Source organism: Pelobates fuscus, chromosome 2 (assembly GCF_036172605.1).
Source record: "Pelobates fuscus isolate aPelFus1 chromosome 2, aPelFus1.pri, whole genome shotgun sequence".
Classification (NCBI taxonomy): domain Eukaryota; kingdom Metazoa; phylum Chordata; class Amphibia; order Anura; family Pelobatidae; genus Pelobates; species Pelobates fuscus.
In genome coordinates, this window is record NC_086318.1 from 351,196,197 (window position 1) to 351,216,809 (window position 20,613).

Below are 20,613 nucleotides of genomic sequence, written 5' to 3' on the forward strand. Positions count from 1 at the left end.
TATACTGGCCCTTAGCGGTGCCCTTAATAAATACGGCTTCCGGCCACGTCATATGCTATCACGTGGGTTGTCGCGGCTCAGAAACGTCGCGCTCGCTATCCAATCAGGTTAGAGGTCGGTCACCATGCCAACGTGTTCCTCCCCCGCCTGGCGGCTCTTTCCGGCCCAGGGTTTCCAGCTATGGTGAGTTGTGTGTGTCCTCCTAAGGAAGTTGGTTGCTGTGCTCGGGCTGTGAGGGTTAAGGGAACTTCATTACACCCGGGAGCGTCATTGCTCACCTCGTGCGACACATGTTATAGGTGGGGGAGTGAGAGACATGGAATGTGAGGGGTGACCATATAACAGAGTTGGCCAGAGGATAACATCCTATATACTGTTGGGGAACTACAACTCCCATGATGCTTTGCCGGCCTTAAAGATGGCACCTATTTGTTTATATTGTATTCTTCAAAGCCTGGGGCCCGAATTTTGGCCAAACATACATTAACTAGGAGGGGGTCACCAATATGTGGACTGTGTTTGCTACTGAGATTGCACTGAGAGTCTTTTTTTTCCCCCAGTATATATTTTTTTTTTAATTGTTTTTTAGTTATACATACATTTAGTTACAAGCAGAGAATTTATTTCTGCATTAGTTTATCCACTAACCTAATTTTAATCATCACAAATTCAGCAACATAGAACAAACAATCAATTACAAAAACAGACAAAATGCACTGAGAGTCTTTTTATTTAAATAATATTGTGATTATTATTATTGGCATTTATATAGCGCCACCTTATTCTGCAGTGCTTTACAATATTGGATAAAGGGGGGAAATTTAACAATAAATGAGACAATTACAAAATGTTACAGGAACAGTAAATAGATGAGGACCCTGCTCAGTAGAGTTTAGTCTAGAGGAGGTGACCAGTACTTGTGTCTGGTGTAAGATTTGTTATAGATGATGATTTTTATAGAAATTATATGACACGTCTGGTCTAATATAGCCATACTTACTGATTTAATGACACAACCTGTAATTTCAAAACTAGCAGAAATAGATTCTTGCTATGCAGTGTTCATCACCACGATCATCATTCATAAAGAATTATCATGCTCTGTGTTGCTAAACATGGATTAGAATATGCAAATGAATCATTGTAATAAAACTACTTTGGTTATGGAGACCCCTGTGCATTAAAGGTCAAAGGATGTTCGATGCAATTTACACAGAAAAGATAAAAATGCAACAGACACAAATTAAGTGGATGTTCAACCTGCCTGACTTTGCTGGTCTGTGAAGATATGCAGTATGCATCTCTATTAATGCTTTTTCATGACTGATGATGTAGACCTGACACAAGGATTTTTAGAAAAAGACCACCAGAGACCTTGGTTATGGCCTTGGAATGTATAGCATTCCAAGCATGGATATGTACGATCAATAGTAGCTTACCTGTGACGTATTTGAATAATGCGATAAGCTGAACTTTTATTTATTTTTTTGCACGTAGAAAATAATGCAACTTCCTCTCACCATGCAAGTAATCTAAGCTCATGCACATTTTCATTAACCTAATTATTATTATTAGGTCTATTTTATCATATTTATGACTTTGGAGAAATGAGAACAAAATGCCCTATCCAAACAGGTTTCCTACGAGGTTTAAACATACACTTTAATATGAGTGAGAAAACCTAACATTTAATCAAAATTCTATTAACCTCCCTGGCGGTAATCCCGCGCGTGGCTCAGGGTTAAAGGCATTCTCCAGTGCCAGAAAAACATATTTGTTTTCCTGGCACTGCAGGTTCCTGCAGTGCCTCTCTCCCTCCCACCCCCCATCCCAAGTTGCTGAAGGGGTTAAAATCCCTTCAGTGACTTACCTGAATCCAGCGCCGATGTCCCTTGGCGCTGGATCAGGCTCCGCCTACTCTCCTCCCCAGCCGGCGGGGGAGACCTAATGCGCATGCAATGCAATGGCCGCGCACGCGCATTAGACCTCCCCGTAGAAAAGCATTATACAGTGCTTTCCTATGGGGATTTCGGCGACGCTGGAGATCCACAAATAGCATGAGGACGTCCAGCGTCACTGAAAACATTCTATGAACACGGAAGTCCCACTAGTGGCTGTCTAGTAGACAGCCACTAGAGAAGGACTTAACCCTGCAATGTAAATATTATAGTTTATAAAAACTGCAATAATTACACTTGCAGGGTTAAGGGTAGTGGGAGTTGGCACCCAGACCACTCCAATGGGCAGAAGTGGTCTGGGTGCCTGGAGTATCACTTACCTTGTCCCCACGAGCCCCTGGTGTCCTCCCGCAGTGTCCTCCGCCCGATGCCAGCATTAGTCTTGTGGGCTCCCTTTCCCTGCGAGCACCGCCTGGCAGAACCAGACAGGAAAGTAAAAAAACAAAGTACACATACACACAATACATTATAATTATTTATTATATTATAATTTATGATTTCGTGTTTCAAACTTTATCATACCCGGGATGTCTACTGGACTCTTGTTTGGACAGATTTAAGTTAGTTATGAATTACAAGCCTATAATATGAAACAACAAATTTACATACAAAACAATGTACCGCTTTAACATTCAAAAATACTGACATAATCAGACCCCCAGAGAGGTTATTAAAAAGGTATACAAAAATATATAATCCAAAAAGGAAATAGTGATAAGGAAAAGCCTAAAGGGAGAAACTAGGGATATTTACAAAATACATTCCAATTCATAGGAATCTGTAACCAGATAATAGGATATGTGTATGTAGATTGGCCAGTTTTACATAAGCATACTCCTACTATTGGGTATCCGTTCAACACTTATAGTCAAATTAGTAGTGAAACCTCTTAAAAGTAATAGTATCTGCAAATGTAGCGATTCCCTGAGAATCAGATTAAGTGAAGTGAATGTATCAATTTATCAGCTGAGGTTTGCAACCAGTGGGACTACACCCAAAGGGAAGATAGTATGCTTCCTACTAAAGTGTCTTTCTTATGTACCCAATGAAAAAATTGCGATCTGGTTAAGAATTAGAGGTAGAGAAATGCTAATATAATAGCTTTTTAATCATGGAGCTTAAGTAGCACTAGTCTATCCTGTGCCTTCGTGGGCACCTAATCTTATGTTACTGTGACAAAAACCGGTTGCATTTGGCAAGGTATACAAAAATATTGAAAACCTTTTATTTCCATTGTAAGCACAGAGATGACCTTGGTGAAAAACCTAGACCTCTTTGTTTGCTTTAGTGGATTCTCTTAGCTGCTAAATTATATCACCTGGATGTAATATTAAAACCTCACTCCACCAAGGGGTATTTTAACCTCTTGGGCCAAAAGAGGCAGTACCTTGTATAAATCTCTCTACAAGGTAATAGTACAAAATAATTGGTACGCCTTTGCTGAATGTTATTGGCTAAACCCTCTCTTCCAAAGAGAACGTTTTGCCCCAAATTATGGAAAATAATGGTTGCCTTACTAAGTAACTGCATATAGATAAAGGGCTGACACTTTTTATTTCATTTTCCAAATCACTTTCAAATAGTTTAACCCTTTGAATGTTTTTCATCTGGCTTTTTTCTCCCAGTAGTTTGAAAATGCACTTGGCAAACTTCCAGTAGTTTGAGAATTAACGGATCCCTCAGCTCACAGCAGAGGGTTACAAATTGTGACACATCAATTTCAAATCACTTTAGTAAATAACTCTGTACCTGTCCTTTTCATGAAGTTCTAATCATTGTATGTACATCAGTGCAGACCATTGCATACTGTATTCATGTAGGAAATATTAAAGTAACACTGTAGACAACAAGCCAACTTCATCTCATTGAAGTGGTCGGGGTGCATATTCCCAAGTCCCTTAGACCCTGTAAAGGTAGTTCTTGCAGTTTTTAATAAACTGCAATAATTACCTTTTGAGCGTTAATTCCAACTCTGGTGGCTGTCAAGCAGTTTGCCACTAGAGGGACTTCTGGGTAATTAGGTGACCTTTGGTTGTCTGACGCTGGACACTATGCATGAGGACATCCAGCATCATGTAAAACGCTATTGGAAGGCATTATACACGCTTTCCTGTGAGGGAAAAACTAATTTGAGTGTGACCACCGCGAATGCGCTTTAGGTCTACCCTGGGGGGGGGCTGCGACAAAGAGGGGCGCTATAGTGCCAGGGAAATAGCTTTGTTTTCCTTTAAGTTCTCTTTTTTGCAATGTCATATCATAGTCATGAGTGGATATATATTTTGTGTTTACATGTGTTAGAGTTTAATTTTAATACACAATCCGAACAGGTGAATAAGAAATAATCATAACTGATTAATACATGAAATAGCAGAATGACGTCTAATGGCGATATAATGTGATGGGTGTTCTGATTAATCATCAGACTGTTATATGACAACAATTTTGATGCATTTTATTCTGAATCCTAAATTAATACTTTTTCATTTGTTAAAGGGGACGATTTACCTTTTTCGGAAGACACAACGTTCCCTTTTGGGCAAGCTGACACAGGAGTTTCGACTAGTAACAGCAGACAGAAGAGTGAGTAAACTTTTATTCCTGTTTGAGAACTACATTACTAATAATGCTCAAACAGCTATGGTCCAAAATTAACCATTAAGAACACTCTGGTGCTGCTAGGTAACTAATGCCCTGAAGGAGAGCACTCTGGGTAAGAGCATGTAATCAATAAATTCTACACAGTGTTTAAAAAAAAAAAAAAAAAATATTAAATAGTTACGCTCTTAACATGTGCTGCATTTTTAAAGTGGAAATGTTAGAGAGTTTTACATATTCTGAATATTATTTATCTCATGATAAGCTACACAAGTTGAGAAATTGCAGCTAGCTAGTGTAACTCCAGCTTTGGCAGCTTTTATTAGGCAGCTAATGTTAATTATGTGCAAAATGTATGCTCAAATTCTAATTCGCTGGCTGAGAGACACTCACCTGATAGTCTCGGCCAATAAATGAAAGGCAGTATCTGCGTTCTGCAGCTTTGCAGAAACCAGATTTTATTCATCCATCAATCTTTGGTGTTTGGAGCCTGGTGGGACATGTGTTAGTGGCAAACAATTGTAAAACAGATTGCCCTTTTAGTGGGGAACGGTGCTAGAGTATTCCTGGCGTACAAAACAGTAGAACAGTTTGAGAGTGTAATTTCTAATGAGTTGCTATAATAGATCTTTATTTTTTGCAGTCCTGGAAGATAATCCTATTTGGTGTAGTAAATGTAATCTGCACAGGATTCTTGCTAACATGGTGCAGTTCTACAAACAGTATGGGTATGTATGTCAGTGCACAGCTGAAATACCAATTTCTGCTTACCTTTTAAACACTGTCTGGTATGTTGTGTTTTTGTTTTATATGCCTATAGCTTTTTTTTAATTTTTAATTTTTTTTTTCTCAATATATAAACCGTTTTAATCATATAATCCAGTGGACATTAAAGGGGCACCATGCAATATAACCACTACATATTGCTGTAGTCGTTGCCTCAAGTGTCCTGTTCAAAGAAACTCTGGCCAAATTACAGCTTCCATAACAACGTTATCTCAATTAAATTATGTGTTATAGAGTCCCAGGATGCCTGCTTACCTTACAATGAACAATGTGCTGGCGCTAAAGGTTTAACCGTAAAGTTGTGTCCCAAGGAGCCCATCCACACTGTCTCCTCTTAGTTGCTGCTGCACTGATCTGCAAGAATTGGATTGAGCACCGCTTATAGGCAGCGCAGTATAATAAGGCACCGCTTATTATACTGCAGCAATAAGGGATAGTCTCCTGGGAAAACAACTTCAAGGTTCAACCTTTCTTAAATTTGTAGATAGAATTGTTATTTGCGTAGATAATGCATAATTAACACTGAGAAACAATCACTGCTGTGATACAGGGTATAATTGCATTGATATTATCTGCTAAAGGAATGTGCATTTTTTTTTTTTTTTTTTTTTAAGCTTTAACGGCATACACCTACCTGACAATCTTCGATCTTTTCAGGTAAGATATCTAACATTTGGGAAAGATAAATTGAGCCCCCCTTTATGTCTCCTCCTTACAGTGCATTTACCCCTGCTTGGAAAAAACTTCCCATGCAGGGCGATCATACCCAAAACACCAACACTCTGGCATCATATCAAATTGCCATTCCATCAGCGCATCTGCCACTCTGTTCCAATATTCTTCTGTCAAGAATGAGTAACTCTTTGCTGAAGAACTGTTTGGCATCTGAGGAAGGGGGAGTAATAGACTCAATGACTGGGTAGACTCAATTATAGTTTTCACCTCCAATATTTTGTCTTATTAAATCTTACCTGAATTAGGCCTCAATTTTAATATTTTTGAATAAGCTTTTCAGATGATTTTATAGTTTGAAAAATATATATTGATAGATTTTTTATATGTTTAATGTTTTGAAAAAATAATGTTAGTGGTTTACCCAACAATATTACACAAATATTAAATCAAGGCATTAGTTTAAATGGTATTCTAATGTCTCCTAGATAATTCAACCAATATTTTGTGATCTCTATTTATTTTTTTCTAATTAAATATGAAGAATTAAATTAATTTATGTTTATTTTTGTTTCTTAGCTTAATAACGTGTTTGATAAGCTACTGGATAATGGTGAAGAAACCAAACCACACATATTCCTTTGGGTATGTATTTGTTGTATATTTACTACATTGGGGAGTACATGTTATGGGAATATGATGGTTAGTCCTTGAGTTAGCCTTTATTATCACATGATGGTCTATTCTATCATGCAGTGCTTTAACACCTGTTGATGGCTATGTCGTCATGCATCAAATAGTACAATACCTGCTGGTACCAAGGAGAGTGTAAAATATTGCAGTCCTTATAAATTACTATAAAGTATATAAATCCTTTTTTTTGCCTTTATTATTTAGTTGACTTAGTTAACTTTTATCTCTAGACCTGTGGAGATATAAACCTTAGAAAGGACAAACACATTACATGCAAATGTGTACATTTTTGCTTTTAAAGTGCTAAGCTCCATCTTCCAGTAATATTTTGCAGATGCATCCCAGTTTTCTACAATGGTCTTTTTATAAATAAATAAGTAAATGTATCTGTAGTGAATCTTAAATTACTGTGCAGTAAATGTACAGCTTTAGCAAAAGGTATACGTTAAAGATGTATTCCTACATGAAGTGGACATTGTTATAGGCTCATTTTGTCGATGGCAAATCCACATCAGTTCCTCTATAGATTTATTATTTATGCAATTTGATATAGTTTTAACATTGAACAATGTGCTAATTATTTTCCTTACATTATGTTCCCTCTGTGGAGATCAACAAATCTGTTATATTCTTGTTTTGTTTTATTTTTGTAATCTCCCCATATTTGTCATCATTTGTGTATATGTAATTTCTGCCGTTGAAGCGTGCATTTTAATATTCAAGTTGTGTTTTAGCATTTAGTTTTTCATGATAGAGACTATGCAATGGTCCTGCTTTGTGTCTAAAACTATATATGAATAATAATTCTAGGTTTTGCAAGTACACCAAACACGCAGTCAGACACAGGTGTTACATTTGTATATAATAAACAAATAACCACTTTCTCTTTTAGGTTTGAGAGGTTTGAAGTATTGGCTGTTTTCGCTTCCACAGTACTTGCACAACTGGGTGCACTTTTCATACTCAAAGAAAGGTAAAAAAAATATACTTGATTCTTGTATATCTCAGTTAGAGAGCAGGGAAAAGACTGAGAATGTTGAATAAAATTTTAAGAAAAAAAATCTAGGGCGTACCTGTAGAGTGATTACAGTGCACCATGTCCTCTGTCAAACTGTCATTTATATACACACTACTAGAACAGGATGCTAATGTTCTGTACTACCGGTTTACCTAACCCGTGTGTTTTAAAAATTAAATGGAGTTAAATGGTCTCTTGACAATGTCATTGAAGTTATATAAAATATACCAAAATACTTGGTATTGGTTGTACACTGAATTTTTTTTTAATATGAATTTCGACATTAAGACCTGCAATTTCTTTGGTTTTATATTTGTGTTTTGCAATTTCACTGTAAGTTGAACTTCTTTCATGATTTTATATGTTTTGCTTTTTATCTTAGTGTTGAGCGCTTTTTGGAGCAGCCAGAAATTCATACGTGAGTTAAGTTTTGTTTGTTGTAATTGAATTTTAGATTGCATGAACAGTTTTCATGCTTTATGTTTGAGAAAATATGCATGTATCCACAGCAGACCCACAACATCTTCAATTTAACCCAATCCACTAGTAACCCAAAATGCAAATTTTCTACATTTGACTTACAGGTTTAAAAGAACACTCCAAGGTAGAATTTCTACTATTTATTTTCCCTTATTAATGCATTCTAGTGATTATAATTTTTTATTTTTTTATTTTTAAAAAATTCTCAGGCCCCAATTCTTCAGTGACCATTTCTTTGAAATTTCTTAACGAACACCTGTCTTTCATTTATGTCAAACACTGTATTCACATGTGTTCCTGAGCAGAGATATATCGGAAATATGCATCTGCATGTTTTCTGTTAAAGGGACACTGTGCTTGAATTGCTTGTAGTGACTGTTCTTCCATTTAATGTTAATCAATTCTTAGTCCTTTTAACACTGAATGAGTGTGTCGGGTGTTCCACGGCCCGGCCTTGGTATCGCCAAGACAGAGATTATACACTGCCCTCTAGTCATACCAATTCATACCAGCAATGGGCACTGTGATATAGACTAAAAGCAGTCAGCTGACTTTCTCAGCCAATCACAGCCACCCATTTCTATTCAGGCTAATGCTTCCTCATAAGCACAAGCAACACAAACTTTTATGGGTTGCTGGGGACTCTTTTTCATTCAAAATGGTTTAACGTTAAATGGATGGGTGGTGCCAGGGAACTCCAGACACTATAGCCATTTTATATGAAATGAAGCAGTTACCGTGCCTACAGTGTCCCTTTAAGTTTCGTACCCTTAAAGGGACACTATACAAGATAGTTGTATTGTATGGTACTGTGCAACCAACATATTTCAGTGCTTGGAGTGTCCATTTAAGATTATCCACAGGTGCACAGCTCTATATTTATTAAATTTCAACGCTATTTGCAATAGAGTAATGTGTATATATTTTCTTTTCCAGGGGCCGTCTTCTGGTGGGAACGTTCGTAGCACTATTTTTCAACCTATTTACAATGCTTTCTGTAAGGAATAAACCTTTTGCCTATGTTTCCGAAGGTAAGTAAACATTTTTTTCCTGTATTTTAATGTTTTATATGAACATTTCCAACCAGTCTTGGTGCACTTTAAAGGGGCTCTTTAAGCACCAAAACAACTTAAGCTTAATCAGTTTTGGTCCATGTATCATGCCCCTGCAGTCAATGTGCTCAATGCTATGTAGTAGTTAATAACTTTTTGTTTCTGTTTATGCAGCCTCAGCCACACCTCCCTGCCTGTGACTGACAAGCCTGTCATGAAAAGATAGCTCTAATTTCAATCCGTTCTTACAGCACAATATGTTTAGTTTATATTAGAAGTTCTCATCTCCTGCTCTCTAAATTGTATTTCAGCAGGATATGAACAGTTCAGGAGATAAGAATTTCTAAATTAAATATACTGAGCAATTAGGGAAACTTAAAAGTGTAGGCTGTTTTTAAAGAAAGTGTGGATAGTGTTGTGGCTAGGGCTATATAAAATGATTTGACACTACCGCAGTGAAAATTGGGGGAGAGCATGTAACAATCTCCAAAGCAACCACAATAGGACAACATTCTAACTACGAATTATTAGTAGGCAGGGGCACATCTGGCACATTGTGAGATTGTGTGCACGCAAGTCACGTGTACACAGACAAAGTACACATTATAGGTGCGCTCCCAACTCTACTTCTAAGCAAATAATGTCAATCCATCTGTAACCCTCGCACAGAATTTGCTGATGACAGACATTTTTGCTCAGGACTCTCATTACGCAGTCCAGAACAGAGTTTTAGGCTTTCTAGGTCAGGGTGCAACTAGCCCCAGCACAAAAGTGCAGATATGTCTGTATGTGCAGCAACATACACATACAGATTGCTTGCTCCATGTCCACTTCTAAAAGCAGAAATGATCATGGAGGCTGGAGTAATCCTTTAACTGTATTATCAATTCTAAAGTTCAGCAAAAAGCACTCAATCATTTAGGTGATAATCCCTTTGCAACATCAGGTGCAGCGTTAAATTATAAAGCTGGGACTTACCCCTCAGAGAGATACATGGTAGATGCACATACAAACAGAAACAAATAGAAATACATATAGTGAATTTATTATTCAATGTAAGTGGAAATAAACTCAGGTGGCATACACAACATTTCTTCTGCAGATAAAAACAATAGGATGTATATGTGTAGATGAATCAGAATAAAAACGAGAACTTCTAGGTGTAGTATTATCTATATATATATATGTATGTATGTGTGTGTATATATATATATATATATATATATATATATATATATATATATATATATATATATATATATATATATCTCTATCAGTGGAAATATAGTGCACTAATATAAAAACTCTCACCTGGTGTGGAGCCTGTAGAACTGGCTCCAAGTTGTTTAGCTTGGTATCTATTTATGTAGGATGACACTCCCCTGCTGGAACCCAGATGGAGATTGAGGATACTCAGAGGTAAGTATGTGATAAAAATACCATTTATTACCAAATAATCAAAACAACATATGAATATACAATAAAAATGAGTTTTTATATTGGTGCACTATTTTTCCAATGATCTATATAATACTACACCTAGAAGACTACACCTAGAAGTCCTAGACAGAAAAGGCTCTACTCCATGTGAGTTTATTTCCACTTACTTTGAATAATATATTCACTATTCCTTCACAGTAATACATTATATGTATATCAACTTTTTTTTCCCTGTTTTTATGTACGTCTACCATAGATCTCTCTGAGGGGGAAGTCCCAGCTTTATAATTTAGCGCTGCACTTGCACTTTATATTGTGAAGGGATTATCACCTAAACGATTGAGTGTTTTTGTTTCTGAACTTTACATTGTTGGTCGGCTGTTTAGAGTGCTCACAAAGTGTTTTCTCAGCTGCTACCTTTTGATACTATCCAAATCACTAAGTGCCTATAATCACACTACTGTGCTTTCTGTTTGTACTCTGTATTATCTATTACAGAAAAATCCTATAAATGACCAGGATAAATTTGCATTTTAAATGAACATTTGGACTGTTAATGTATTTTTTAAAGGATTTAATTAAAATTGCTCCCTCCCTTCTCCAAGGTGAAATGGCTGTATATTAATTTCTCCAAGTGATATGAGTCACATTTTACAATGTCTAGCTATGCAGACACTCATTACACTCTGTGGTACTTCAAAAGCAGTAAAGAGCAAGCAGTTGTGCCCGTCCACAGAAAAAAAAAAACCATACAAAAAAGGTTAATCTGTTCTACACTTCCTACCAATAATTTCTTTGTGACTGGTACACAGTTTTTTATGGACAACTGAAAGGGCATATGTTAATCTTTACTCATAGCCTACCTGCAGGTATATGGCACTGTGTTAGTGTCTGATGCGCTCTTTCCAGGCTTCTTGGCAAGAGCAGAGATACATACACGGTTATTCGCCAAAGTGAGATTTCAAGGTGAATTCAAAGTGAATTTAAAATGTAAGACCAGAGCAGTTGAATGGAAAGCTCAGCTGACCGAGATCATTTTTCCAGTTAAGCAATTTTAACCTTAAATTTCAAATTCAATTTGCATTCAACTTAAATTCTCACTTTAGTTAATAACCCCATTAATAAAAAAAAAAATAATAATTTTAGATTGTGTAATGAAATGTATTAAATATTGCCTTTTTCTATGTCTCATCTATTAGCTGCTAGCACAAGTTGGCTTCAGGAGCATGTAGCGGATCTCAGTCGCAGGTAGGACATGCAGAGTGTTGAATAGAGATGACGCAATATATGTCATTATTTTTTTATTTTATTCATTTTTTAACATTGAACCGAGAGCTGCCAACATTCTGCACAGGAGATCCAAAAACCGTGGCATTTCACACTTATTTAAGAACTATTCATTTTTGCTAGAAGTAATGTACTTTTTTTGTAATGAACATTGTAAAAGAAGCTGAAATTCACAAGACACTAAAAGAGGTACTTGAGTAGAGATACATTAATGAAATGCGAGTATGACCATTAAAAGGAATGTTTGATCTCAATCAAAACGTTACATTATTGTCCAGTCAAACATATTGAAGAAAAATAAATTGGAGGGGAAAAGAAGGGACAAAATGCCCTCAATCCTTTCACTCCTATGGCATATGTGCTTCTTATCCATATAATATTAAATGTATTGCGTTTATTTAAGAGCAATAAAGTTTTTTGTTGTGACCAGCCTTTCCACAATACACTGCAGCTTTCCACTATTGCTACCAATATCACTTGTCAAGTAACCCTATATCTTATTGAGATGTAATTATAGGAACCGCATGTGATTCTATGTTTTCCTTCCATCATTGCAGTTTGTGTGGGATCATTCCTGGCCTAAGCAGCATTTTCCTACCTCGGATGAATCCTTTTGTGTTAATCGACATTGCTGGCGCACTTGCACTTTGCATTACATACATGTTAATTGAAATCAAGTAAGTGACCGTTATTTGCTTATAAACCTCTAAATGTGGAGCAGTCAGCAGGAAGAATGCTGTGTTTCCTTAGTGATTGCTCCACTTTTAGAACGATGCCTTAAATATACTTTTTATGCAGATTCGAGGCCAAATTCCAGTTTTCAGGAGGTGTGCGTGTGTATGTACTTGCTCTATCTTTTTTTTTTTTTCTTCTTTTATTTGCAGTAATTATTTTGCTGTGGACACGGCTTCTGCTATAGCCATCGCTATGATGACCTTTGGCACCATGTATCCAATGAGTGTGTACAGTGGTAAAGTGTTACTCCAGGTAAGTTTTTAATCCCTTTACTACCGGAAATATACTGTTGGTTTTTTTTTTTGTTTTTTACTAAACTCCAAATTTTAACAATTAAAAATCTAATTGAAAAATGTAGGCAACATAGATGATCCGGAAAGATTCTCTAACATTTACTAGTTAAACTTTTCTTCATCTGTCTCCAGTTTAAGAGTTGTAGCAGTTTTGATTTGCTGTATTTATTATTGGTGATATTAACAGACAAATGTGTTCCATGATAAATTGTAGGTTAAAACAAACCGGATGGGGAAAGTGGGCAAAATAGTTCCCAATTACAATAAGTCTGTATTTAAAAAAAAACAAAAAAACAACAACATATTTTTGTAACTATGTTTGTATGTAGTAAGTGGCATTTTATCTGTACATAGTGCTAGGTAAATTTATAGCAAATTTATTGGTAAAAACATTTTGATTACATTATAGGTGTTGAGGGTAATGTTGCAGCATGTCGATGCAAACTACAAGTGTGATTTGTAATGCTCCCAATATGTTTACTGCTTTTTCCTGCCATAACTAGCTTGTGAAGGCTTTTGTACTCCAATTTAGAAGCATTTATTTGGTCTCCTGCTGTGATTTCTATATATTTTTTTTAAATGTTATATTTTTCTCCATTAAAACCATTGTAAATGTAATTATTAAAATAATTTTAAGTTCAATTATTTTAAAAAGTATGGAGTAATTTGTCACATGCAGATGCATCTGTGGCAGGTCTATGTTGAGGAAGCTGAATGTGCAACATTGACCATTTTAATACTATATTTATATATGCCTTCAATGTTGCTGGTTAGCACATCTAATGCTGTGTTGTTTTTTGTTAGACTACACCACCCCATGTGATTGGACAGCTTGATAAGCTTCTCAGAGAGGTGAGATTGCATGTTAAATTCTTAACTGTACTGAGTAGACAGATATATGGCATTCCATGCTTCTGATTATGCTCTTATTGACATAACTGTTTATCACTTGTAATGCACTTCACCTCCATTTCATTTTGTGTATCTCATTACCGGTTTGTAAAAAAAACGCAAAATAAAGATGGTCAAAATAAATAAATAAATTCTTAACTGTAAGTTTGCCTGTTTGGCATTCAAGGCACCTAGACCTTTTAGCTGAAATTGTACTTGGCTAGTTTTGGATTTCTGTATATGCCAGTTTATATACAGTTTCTCTAGACTGTAAGCTTGTTTGAGCAGGGTCCTCCTATAATGTTGTAAAGCGCTATGGAATTTGTTCGTGCTATATAAATGCCAATAAATGAATAATGATGATGGTTTAGCAATCCTTGTGTGTGTTCTGTAATATCCAGTAATCAAGACCCTCTCTGGAGTACTAAAATCTTGGATTTGTGCACCAGCGCTCACACACCCAGTCAAATATGAGGGTGTATGTGAATTAAAGGTATTCAACTTTGGTTCATATAACAAAAATTGCTAGATTTAAAAGTACGTAATTCCACAGCTCATTGTATTAAATTAAGAAAGCTAGAACCCATCCAAAACTTTATCTGAAACGTAATTTTTAATTCTACGTCTAAAAGCACCTATTGAAAATTGTAGTAGCCACAAAAGAACTGGCATGTTCTAAGCTTTTTAAATAGTTATAAAATATCAATCCTCCTTTGTATCTTGTACAGGTTTCTACTTTGGATGGTGTCCTTGAAGTTCGCAATGAGCATTTTTGGACTCTGGGCTTTGGTACCTTGGTAGGTATAATCTAATTAATGCCACCTTCCGAACAATCTTATGTGTGGTGTTTGTGCCAATTTTTTTTTAGGAGACATAATGTCAGTGCATTATAAGTGAGGAGTTTCCCATCAAAAAGGCACTTTGGCACATTCTGACTCTCAGTGCTGTGTGCACACAAGCTCACACAAGCAGACGTGTGCGCATGAATGTGCATGGGACACATTCATGGGGAAATAGCTTATTTTGCGCTTCCAAGGGGGAGGGTTTGCAAATACTGCATATCATAAGAAATGCAGCTTTTGCACGCTTTTTTTTAAGTTATATCCCCAATGAATACATGCATGTTCTAATTGAAGGTATATCTACTATAGAGTGAAATGTACTTATTTATGCTAGCATTTTAGTGTGGAGTGATCCTTTAACCTCATCATAATAATGAGAAAAGTGCAGCAGGTGGCGATTGGGCTACTTGAGAATTCTAGATAAAAGTGACGGATCTATTACTCAGCCCTATTTTACCAGCTCAATAAAACTATTTGGAACATGTCAGTTATATAAGAATATTGGAAAAATATATATCCGGATCTGATTATGGTTAATTCAAACTCTGTAAACCACAAAGCTCTTCAATTACCTTAATTAAGCTGTTACAGTATCATTATAGCCTGAATTTCCAAGAAGGCACAAATGCTATGTTCATTTCTTTATATCTTTCAGGCTGGATCCGTGCATGTACGGATTAGAAGAGATGCTAATGAACAGATGGTACTTGCTCATGTTACAAACCGTCTTTATACTTTGGTTTCAACGTTGACTGTTCAGATTTTCAAGGATGAATGGGTTAGGCCTGTGTTATCTTCCAACCCGATGCCTCCCAATATTTTGAATATTCCTGAACATCACATTATTCAGATGCCTACTCTGCAGAACCTAAGTGATGAACTGACCCCGTTGACATCTACTCCATCCAAACCAAGCAGTCCACCTCCTGAATTTGCATTCAATACGCCAGGCAAACATATAAACCCTGTCATCTTGTCAAACACTCAGACAAGACCCTTTGGCGCAGGATTTAATTATGGGTCTACACCGTATGGTGCTACTTTTACTCAAGGACTTGGAGTGCCTGGTGTTGGCACCACACAGGGTTCACGGACTGGCTTTACAAATGTTGCCAACAGATATGGGACATACACACCTGGACAGTTCACTCAGTTCAGACAGTGACTGCCTGTTTTTACTTCATTTTATTTCTTACTTTTTCAAAAGTATTTTCCTGTTCCTCTATTGAGGTCTCCATTGGCTCTGTCTTTGAGTCGAGCACATGATTAAACTGTAAAGAAACTTGCAGAGAACGTTTGTGCATGGAGTCTTTGTGAACAAATCACACCCTATAATTATTTTGCAATGGAAACCACTTGTACATTCCCTATATGATTGAGACGGGATTCCACTCTTAAAATTAGTCATGTGTTGGTCCTTAGTATTCTAAACAATATTTTAAATCCTTCTTCAACAAAAGGATTTTTAATAAAAGGTAATGGTGAACATTTTATATACAAATGTATTAAGTTTAAAAGTCCTTAGTTATAGAGCTATAAATGATCTGTGTACATACAAAGAAGGGACATACTAACAGAGTGACTCCAATGACGCTTTTGGGGCTTTGCGTCATACATTAAAGGAACACTAGTCACAAAAACGTTAGCTTTATGAAGCAGTATTGGTGTATAGATCATGCCCCTGCAGTCTCAATTCAATTGAACAATTCTCAGCCATTTAGAAGTTAAATCACTTTGTTAATGCAACTCTAGTCACCCCTCCCTACATGTGACTGCACAGCCTTTCCTAAACACTTCCTGTAAAGAGTAATGTTTACAATTTCTTTATTGCAAATTCTGTTTAATTCTTATCGTCTGCTCTGTTAATAGCTTGCTAGACCCTGCAGGGGCTTCTTGTGTGTGATTAAAGTTAAATTTACAGAGCAGGAGATAAACTTTGAAAGCAAGTCAACATTTGATTGAAAATTCAACCTTTTTAATTTTCATGCTGTCATGGAAGGTATGGCTAAGGCTACGTGAACAGAAACCAAAGGGATTTAACTTTTAAATAGCAGTGAATTGAGCAGTGAAAACTACAGTAGAAAGTAGTTTTTTTTTGTTTTGTTTTTATTATAACTGGATTCATTCACCAAAGGAGTGTTAGAGGTGTAGTTGTTTTCCAATTATATTTTCTGTTCAGTGGATGTAAACACTCCAGTTAAAGCTTGCTTTGGCACATACGATAATTACAAACTCCATTTGATGCCCACCCAGCCTGTTGGTTATATTTCACTGGTGGGTAATGTAAACCATAATGTTATATTTTAACAGGAGGTGTTATTATAACTAAGTTAAATGAACACTATCGTGTTAGGAGTACAAACGTGTATTCCTAACACTACAGTGTTGGACTACCTATTTGGATGACTCCACTTTTCTTGATCATTGTGACTGGCCCTGCCTCCACAGCTGAGATCATCACTCTTGATGATCTCACAGGAAAGCAGTGGGAGACTATTGCACATGTGCCAATCAATGCTTCTCTATGGGGAGTGTTCAGCGATGCAGCAATGAAATAGGAAGAACCTCTAGTGGCTGTCTGAGTGACTGCACCTAGAGGTGTTACTAAGCATCAATGGAAAGACTGCCTTTTCTATGAAAAACAAAACAAAAAACAGTTTCAATTGCTGAGCCTGCGGGGACAGGCTATAGACACCAGAACTATTATACTGTAGTGGTTCTGGTAACTATTTTAAGGTCCAATCACTGGTAATTATCTAGTTTAAGTAGCAAAATTGACTTGTCCCTACTGTATTAGTCCGTGATTGCTCACCTTGATGACATAGATGTAAGCTTTATTTCCCATAATACCAAGTCATCCTTTCGGGGGAATGGACTCATCCCTTCTGGTATGATCCCTCTTGTGGTGAGCTCAGATGTGTTCAGGTATCCTAATTGTTATTTTTTTTATTTTCCTCTGTTTGGCATATTTTTGTCGTTACAGTCCTTGTGATGTATATCTTCAGGTGTAGGTCAGACTGGGTCATTTAAAACAAATGGGAAAACATTATTTTACTCCACAAGAATTAACTGCTTTGGGGAGGTAGATGGTATGCACTAGTAAAACGTTTTAATGGATTGATGTAGTTAGTTTGCTGCTTTTCAGTCATGTCTGTACATGATTAGGCACCAAAGAAATGTCAAGCATTTTAGTAATTCCACATTTATGAGCAAGCAGACTCCAGTCTTGAATGTTCCATATATGGAAATATCTATTTATCATTTGAGGTACATGTTTGCTCTGTAAAACGATCAAGTTACTGTTTTGCTTGAGTGCTGTGACCAGCAGACATCAGAGCATTACAGCTGTGCTCAGACTGATCGCAGTAGCTCCCAGACTCATCTCTCCTATGCATTCTCCCTTCTTGTTCATTTCCAGTGGACAGGCTAAAGAGGGAGCTCTAAGCACACCACAGAGTGAGCCAGTACTCTCTCATTGGAGATGATAAATAAAATAATCTTGGACATGAACTTGCAGTTACACTGGTGTTTTCAACAGGTTATTACTGTAACCAGAAATTGCTGATTTCATGTTTTTCATAGAATGGGCCAAATTGATCAAGATAAAAACAGGTGTTATACCGCAAAGTGAAGAGAAAGAAAAGAGGTACACTGCCGTAAATAGAATAATTAAAACGTAACTTTTAATAGTGGAAATATCCAATAGTGATAAATATACAAAAGATTACTCTCGATAAACCTCAATGTACAAAGAGGGAATAAGGAGAGATAATGTGAAGTTTAAAACCGTATTAAATTAGTTGACATCAGTTAGGATGTCAAAATAGGCAGATCTAGGGGAAGTTTAAATGTCCAGCTCTAGACAGAAAATACTGTAACTATAGAATGAACTATAACTTCCTCTAGATCTGCCTATTTTGACATCCTAACTGATGTCAACTAATTTAATACTGTTTTAAACTTCACATTATCTCTCCTTATTCCCTCTTTGTACATTGAGGTTTATTGAGAGTAATCTTTTGTATATTTATCACTATTGGATTTTTCCACTATTAAAAGTTACGTTTTAATTATTCTTTGTACGGTAGTGTTCCTCTTTTCTTTCTATTCATATTCTAAATTAGGGTTAACCCCTACTGATTTACCTTATACTAGGTTTCCACTTTTAATTTTATACCGTTAAGTACTCAACAAAAGTCAAATCAAGAGTAACCTGTTGTCTCTTCAGAGTCCAGTATATCTTCTATACTGTTTGACCAGGGGAATCTAGTAGATCTTTTTAACATATATTGAAATACAAATAAGGTGTTTGTGTATTTTTACGTAGTTCTGTAAAATGTTATTAGAGGGTCTCTATCAGAACATGTTTTTCGGTCTACCATATGGCATTTTGACTCCTAGAACTGCCAGAGCGGTTTGTAAAATATAAATAAAATTTAACCTCTACTCCAAACATGCAATTGATAGCTAGAACATTGCTAGTATGATTAACCGGTCCTTTAGCACTCAAAATAAGGCGAGAAACAAAAACAACAAATGGAAACTATAATTTTTTATAATCCAATTAATAGTGATGGAATAATTCTGGATATAGAGAGGAGTACAAATAACTAGTATATTACACACAAAAAAACCACACAATATGAAAAAAATAATGAAATTTAAATGTTAATTCCTATACAGTACTCCTCTCAATATTGCCATATAAGAATAAGCTCTCTGGATACACTGAAGGGGTTCTTAAATAATAAAAGCCCCATTTAGAATAACAAAGTCCTTTAGAGCAGTTATGAACTGATCAACTGTTGTTGAACACGTTGACTGGAAGAAACAAAGTCCAATTGCATAAATGGGTATCAATCCACTATGATTAAAGGAACACTACAGGCACCATAACCAATACAGCACTAGTAAGTTATGGTACCAGGAGTGCCCTGGCGCCACCTCCGTTTAATTAGTCAAACTGCTAATGGTATCACTTCTTACCCAGGGTCCACTGGGCATCACTTCCTGCCTCTTTGCAGACAGACTTTCTACACTAATTAAGTCTGTCGGTGCAGGCCTTAATGTGTTGGCTGAGAGCGATCAGCTGATGCTCTCAGCCAATGAGCAAGCACTATATTAGGTAAGGATGTCTAATGGGTTAAAAAGAACACATGGTTTTTTGTTATGCGGTTTCCTGAGAAGGCTATAGTTTTGGCTAAACGTTCTGACGTCATTATAGTCATGTAGACAAAGGACCACATTCTGTTGTTGCCCTCACGTTCTGGACAAAGGCTCTTACTTCCCATTGAAGAGTTCTACCATCTGTTGAGGTTTTTTAAGTTGATATATTGCTGTTTGCATTGTGAGTAGAATAAATGTATATTTTTTGTTATAATGTATGTCAGATTGCATATTAATATTTTTGGGTTATATAGAAGTATATTCCGGTAATCCCTTAATACAAAAAGATATACATAAAAAGACTTATCCCAATCACCCATAACCTATAAATATTAATTTCCGGCACTACCAGGCTTGGCTCAAGATAGCCATTGAAAGCCATTCTGACTCACTTTTTGCTGCCATGAGGCAGAGAGTGGTGTCTGATGGACCCCAGGTGAGACGTCAAAACATTTGCAAACGGTTTAACCACTTACAGTGGAGAAGCACCAAAGAACTACTGAAACCATAATGCGCTGTAGTGGTTTTAGGAGAGTTTCTACCTGCCTCTAAAAGGCCACACTCTATAGCATCGCTTTACAAACTGTGTTGCAACATTTTAGTGTGTCGGTTGGTGTGTGCAGGTGTGTCGTGCGAGCGCAACTATTTTTTGCAGGTGTCAATTAGTATGTACTGCATACTAGTTGGCACCTGCATAAAATGGTT

General features: G+C 36.5%; 1 protein-coding gene across 1 annotated transcript; it reads left to right on the forward strand.

Annotated features, from left to right (window-relative positions):
• The first annotated feature begins 96 nt into the window (after positions 1-96).
• SLC30A6 (solute carrier family 30 member 6) lies at positions 97-16,035 on the forward strand. The gene is made up of 14 exons (XM_063443629.1): positions 97-183; positions 4,452-4,538; positions 5,197-5,281; positions 5,954-5,996; positions 6,591-6,656; positions 7,597-7,677; positions 8,105-8,140; positions 9,139-9,233; positions 11,894-11,942; positions 12,539-12,658; positions 12,866-12,968; positions 13,814-13,861; positions 14,629-14,697; positions 15,398-16,035. Exons 1-14 carry the CDS (start codon positions 181-183, stop codon positions 15,905-15,907), a joined length of 1,395 nt encoding a protein of 464 aa, XP_063299699.1. The 5' UTR covers positions 97-180; the 3' UTR covers positions 15,908-16,035.
• The last annotated feature ends 4,578 nt before the right edge of the window (positions 16,036-20,613 follow it).

Coding starts and splice junctions, on each gene's coding strand:
- SLC30A6 (XM_063443629.1), top strand. Junction 11,943..12,538: donor GTAGCGGATCTCAGTCGCAG/GTAGGACATGCA, acceptor CCATCATTGCAG/TTTGTGTGGGATCATTCCTG. Junction 12,969..13,813: donor GTGGTAAAGTGTTACTCCAG/GTAAGTTTTTAA, acceptor GTTTTTTGTTAG/ACTACACCACCCCATGTGAT.